The sequence below is a fragment of the Poecilia reticulata genome, linkage group LG16 (assembly GCF_000633615.1).
Source record: "Poecilia reticulata strain Guanapo linkage group LG16, Guppy_female_1.0+MT, whole genome shotgun sequence".
Taxonomy (NCBI): Eukaryota; Metazoa; Chordata; class Actinopteri; order Cyprinodontiformes; family Poeciliidae; genus Poecilia; species Poecilia reticulata.
Window position 1 is genome coordinate 582,175 of NC_024346.1, and position 5,281 is coordinate 587,455.

General features: G+C 49.9%; 1 protein-coding gene across 1 annotated transcript; it reads left to right on the forward strand.

Annotated features, from left to right (window-relative positions):
- The first annotated feature begins 776 nt into the window (after window positions 1-776).
- On the forward strand, window positions 777-5,052 carry LOC103477501 (protein asteroid homolog 1-like). Its single transcript, XM_008430655.2, has 6 exons — window positions 777-908; window positions 2,685-3,511; window positions 3,718-3,813; window positions 4,135-4,212; window positions 4,483-4,692; window positions 4,801-5,052. The coding sequence occupies exons 1-6, from the start codon at window positions 782-784 to the stop codon at window positions 5,050-5,052; spliced, it is 1,590 nt and encodes a 529-aa protein (XP_008428877.1). The 5' UTR covers window positions 777-781.
- The last annotated feature ends 229 nt before the right edge of the window (window positions 5,053-5,281 follow it).

Genomic DNA, 5,281 nt, shown 5'->3' on the forward strand with positions numbered 1-5,281 from the left:
TTCTTTTTCTGCTCCGTTTATCATATCAAACTTTTTATTACTAATGTGCCATGTTATGATATTTTTCTTTTAATTTTCTATAAAGATGGAAAAAACAAAACATTGCAATAAATCCGCCTTTTAACTCTAAACGTCACATGCAGCAATGAATTGTGGGTAATACACTTCGCCGAAGTCCGTAAAATGCGGGACACTCTGTGACCTTTGACCTTTAAGCTGACCCAGAGGGAGGGCACCGGGCCTCAGTGTGTTTTCCTCATGTCTGTCCCAACAGGCGGATCGTCTCAGAAACATCAGCYGTTTGGATTCAGTGTTTATTTTGATGCAACCTGCATTTTGAATAAAAGTTTGCTTTGTTATATTATTATGGGAGCATGCTGTTCTATGGGAAGCTTTGCAGCGGCCTAATCAAAGTCCAGACATGTTCACAGCTGATCTCCACCAACCTGAGAGCTGGAAGAGTTTAGCAGTGACTCSCTGCTGAGAGGCAGCAGGATAAACACGGATTTATGTTAAATCTTTTATTTGTCACTATTTAGTACAAATCAATTTTCACTTCAACAATAAAGTTTTTTGTTGTAATTATTTTTGTCCAAAAGTCACATTTTGTAGGTCATGACTGAGTCCTGGACGCTCTATAGACCCATCATGGCGACATGATTAATCGATCATCATCCTGTCGGAACCAGCAGCTGCAGGTCTGGACCTGCCGTGACGTCATCGATGTGAAAGTTAAGGAAACCACGAGCAAAGCGGCTGAAGCCTGAAGCTCAGACCGGAGATGGGCGTCCAGGGCTTGRCCTCCTTCCTGGACAAACACCRGAACATTTACCGGGAGGTTCGGTTCGGCCGGAGCCGCCTGCTGGTCGACGGCTGCAGCCTGTACCACCAGCTCTACTTCAGCTCAGGTGAGGCTCGCCCGGTCAGCAGGTGGACGGCTCCCTGTTGACCAGCAGGTGACGCAGCCGGTCAGGAGCTGCAGCTGAAGCTGCTGTTCTAAAGTCTGGTTGAATCTCAGCGGTTATGAAAATACTTTCAGTTTCTGTGCAGCAGGAAGTTCAGAGGAGGAAACAACTTTARCATAAATATCAATAAAATGACSCTTCAAATAGAAAAACCGTCTTTATGGACACAAAACAAACAATAAGGATGTAATAAACAGTGAGATGATGAGTAATTAGGCTCATRTTGCGGAAAAAGCTGCGGAGTTTTACTGTTGCATTTCGTAGTTTAACTTAGTTTGTTGTCACCTCCTTTAGATGTGTGTGTGAATGTAAAACACCTGGAGCGGGACTCTGGGTCGGAACCGGACTCACAGGCTAAAGCGGCACAAAAACTGCGGCGCCATATTTTACACAAAAGTCGGGATATAAAAATGAATTTGCGTCAAAGTTTACGAAAATATATACAAACTTTATAATAAACTACAAAGAGTCAAAACTCCCATGAATCCTCAGAAACCCGATTCAGTGATTTAGACCAGGAAGCATCAAAATGATGATTTTAATATTTTAAACGATGAAACTGAACCACATTTATCCTCAATAAGCTGAAAAACAGAGAAAATAAACTCCATGAAGGTGAAACTCGTTTCATTCTGACTGCAGAGAAAACAGCTGGTCAGCAGATGGACCCACCAGGTTCGGTTCTGATCAGGTCCAGCAGCAGCTGGTCCAGGTGAGCCGCTACCTGAGGAGCTCTGATGGAGGATTGATCACTGATCAGATGGATCTGATGGTTGATCAGCTTTAGATCCATCCAGACTGATCATCCTGGATCTGAGCAGAGCCCAGCGGTACCGGTACCGGTCCAGCTGCGGTACCGGTCCAGCTCAGCCAGTGATGGACCCAGTTCCTGGAGGCCTTTTTGTGTTTTAGTGCCAACATTAGAGCTGAACTTACATGTGAAAGCCAGACAGTCTGATTCAGTACGAGGATCTGTGTTCTGATCCGGCTCGTCAGATTAATGGTACCGATCCAAAATAACCTTTTAGCAGCTATTAAACCCACTACGAATATAAATATGTTAAAATTAATTAATCTAAATAATGTCTTTCACTTGGTGATGCTGACAAAGCAACTTTTCAGTCATATTCCAGTTTCTGTACATGCCAGTAAAAATAATGGCTGCCTTCTCGGCATCGAGCCGCTTTAACGGTGATGAAAGAGAAATAAAGAGACGTTCAAAGCAAGGCTACGGCCTCCATACGGCCAAGACCACATATCACTGCAGTAAAAGTAAAAAGTACAGAAAAACTATTCATTAGGAACCAAATACTCAAGTAAATGTTACCTTTCCAAGTTCTGTTCACTGTTATTCATTCATTTATTAACGTCAACTAAATATTTAATAAGCAAGCTAAATATTTAGCTTGAAGCTGTTTAGAAACTAAACATTTAACTCCTTAAATACTTAGTATATTGTTGGCAAAATACTTAGTTAGCAAGCTAACTATTTAATTTGTAGCTACAAAATGACCTTGAAAGTAAACAATTAGGTTCAGTCTAAATATTTAGTTCGAAAGCTAAGAATGAAGCTCATTCAGTTAGCTCTAAACCAACTAGATATGCAGCTTACCAACCAAGAAACTGGGACATTTGTAAGTTAATGAACAACGTGGTGAAAACAGGACGTTGACTGTTGTTCATTTTAACCTCCATCCGCTGTTCTGTGGCTGGTTTCAGGTCTGGATCAGAACCACGGCGGGGAGTACGCTGCCTACGGGTCTCTGGTGGAGAGTTTCATCGCTGCTCTGAGGGCCTGTGACATCACTCCCTACGTGGTTCTGGACGGAGGTTCTGATGTCTTCAAGGCGCAAACAGCAGTGAAGAGAGCCACAGATCGGATCCAACAAAAGGGCCGAGCCAGTGAGAGCGGTGAGCACAGAGACATCCTACCGAAGCTGGCCGAGTTGGTCTTCATACAGACGCTGGCCCGGCTGCAGGTTCCGGTGGCCCAGTGTTTTGCAGAGGCTGACCAGGAGATAGCGGCGCTGGCGTCAGAATGGYGCTGCCCGGTTCTGTCCAACGACAGCGACTTCTTCGTGTTCGACCTGCCGGGGGGGTTTCTGCCCATCAGCCACTTCCACTGGCGGGAGGTGAGGCAGAGCGGCTCCCGGAGCTCCGTCTCCTGCAGGAGGTACTACACCTCCAGCTTCTGCAGCTTCTTCGGACTCCGGCGCCAGCTCCTGCCCGCCTTCGCCGCCTTGGCCGGTAACGACTACGTGAAGCTGAGAGGGATCGACTGGACTCGGTTCGTCCAGGCCGGTACCGGCACAGAGGCCTGCGGCCGCCTGGAGGGGCTGCTCTGCTGGCTGAAGGGGCTCCAGGAGTCCCGGGGGCCCCTGGAGGTCCTGGAGGAAGCACTGGGCCTGTTGGGGGACCTGAGCGGGGACAAGCGGGAGCTCCTCCAGAACCTGCGTCTGGGGATGGAGGAGTACCAGCTGGGTCGGAGCGCTCTGAGCCGCTTCTTCCTTCGTGGAGTGCCGCCTGAGTTCCCAGCACTGGAGCAGGTGACTCACTCCGTATTTCTGAAAACCCGTTTCTCCAGAACACCTGCAGCTAGAACCAAAACCTCCTGAAGACCAGAGCTTCAGAAGTCTCAGTTCTGTGTTCTTGTTAAAACTGGATCCATTTGGACCTCCTGACGGCCTTTAGGACGGTCCTGGACGCCTCAGACGATTTCAGGTCAGGTTCATTGATCTCTGCTCTCCTGCAGGGAGGCGATCGGGTTCCAGCCTGGATGCGGGTTCCTCTGGCCGAGGCCCGGATCAGCGGAGACGTCCTGGATGTTCTGATCCAGAGCTTTAAGAAGGTACAGACTCCCTGAGGGGTTGTGGAACCCATCCTGTCCAGAAGCTTCCGGTCGGTTGGATCCACCACCCGGACCTGCTGACCTCCATCGGCTGCTTCAGGATCCGTCACTGGAACCAGATCTGGATCCACAATGTTTGGTCCAGCTTTGCGTTCCTCCAGATCTTCTAGAAACTAAAACATATTCCCCAAAATTAACAAAATATTGTTTCACCCTGCAGGGGGTGCAAGAGTGGAGGACTGGTCAAGACCTCCACCCTTCATCCTCAGTAGGATGGAGCAGCAGTGACAGACTCTCAGCTAACCGCTGGTCCTCCCGCAGGCGGTGGAGCGAGCCGTAAAGGAAACCAGCAAACCTCTTCAGCCTCCTCTTCCTCCTGCTCAGACGGACAAACAGAAGGTCAGCATTTCTCTGGAAGTTTCCCCAGAATTCGTATAACGATCAGTTCACGAGTTCTTCGCCCCTTCAACGTCCGTGAGGAGTTATAGTTCCTACTGTTATTCTAGCCAGGAGTCCCGGTTCTGGACCGGAACGGCTCGGTCCAGCTTTCTGCTGGAGCTGTAGTGCAGTCCGGTTGCCTTCAGGGAGCCGACTGGACCTGAACAGAGCTGCTTAGACCTGCAGCAGGAACATGAAACTGCTCCACGTTTAACCGGGTCTCATCTGCAGGTGGACCAAGGACTGAACTGTGAGTACCGGCCCAGCGCCAACCAGACCTCCCGGCCGCTGCGACAGGTGATGTACGGCCTGCTGCTGGGCAAAGACAGGTTCAGCCCAGTGGTGGAGTTTGACAGAGCGGGTCTCGGGCCGATATCCGTCCCAGTGGAACCAACGTTCACCAGAACCAGCCAGAGGCTCAGACTGGACTCCCTGCCGCAGGTGATTTCATTCAAACTGTAGACCTGTCCTCATGTCCTCGTGTCCCTCAGCACAGCGTTCAGGGACTGCCCCCCGTCCTGATGCTCTTCCTCCTGCATGGTGACCCAGGTGGCGCTCTCTGACCGTCTGAACGTCCTACTGGAAGCTCTGGGAGTGACCCAGGAGTCTCTGCGCCTCCTGCCGCCTCAGCTGCAGCTCCCAGCAGCCGTCAGCTGCTACTGGCTGCAGACAGCTCAGCCTCCTCCAGACCTGCAGAGGGCGCTGCTGCTGGGGATGAGCAACACGCCGAGGTCCACAGCAGGTACCTGCAGCTGGGTCACGTCTGAACTTAACGTCAGTCAGGACAATGGGGGAAGTTAAACTATTGATTTTATGACATCTGATGGCCGATCTGGACAAACATGTCCTCCTGAGGGACAGTGGTCTCTGTCTGACACGGTGGTTCTTAACCTGGGTTCATCGAACCTCAGGGGTTTGGTGAGTCGGTCTCAGTGGAGCCTCTGCTGCGGAGGTAAAGACTCACCTGTGTAAAGTCGTGATGACGCCCCGCTTTGCCATCACTTGCTGCAGAGGATCACGTTACATTGCT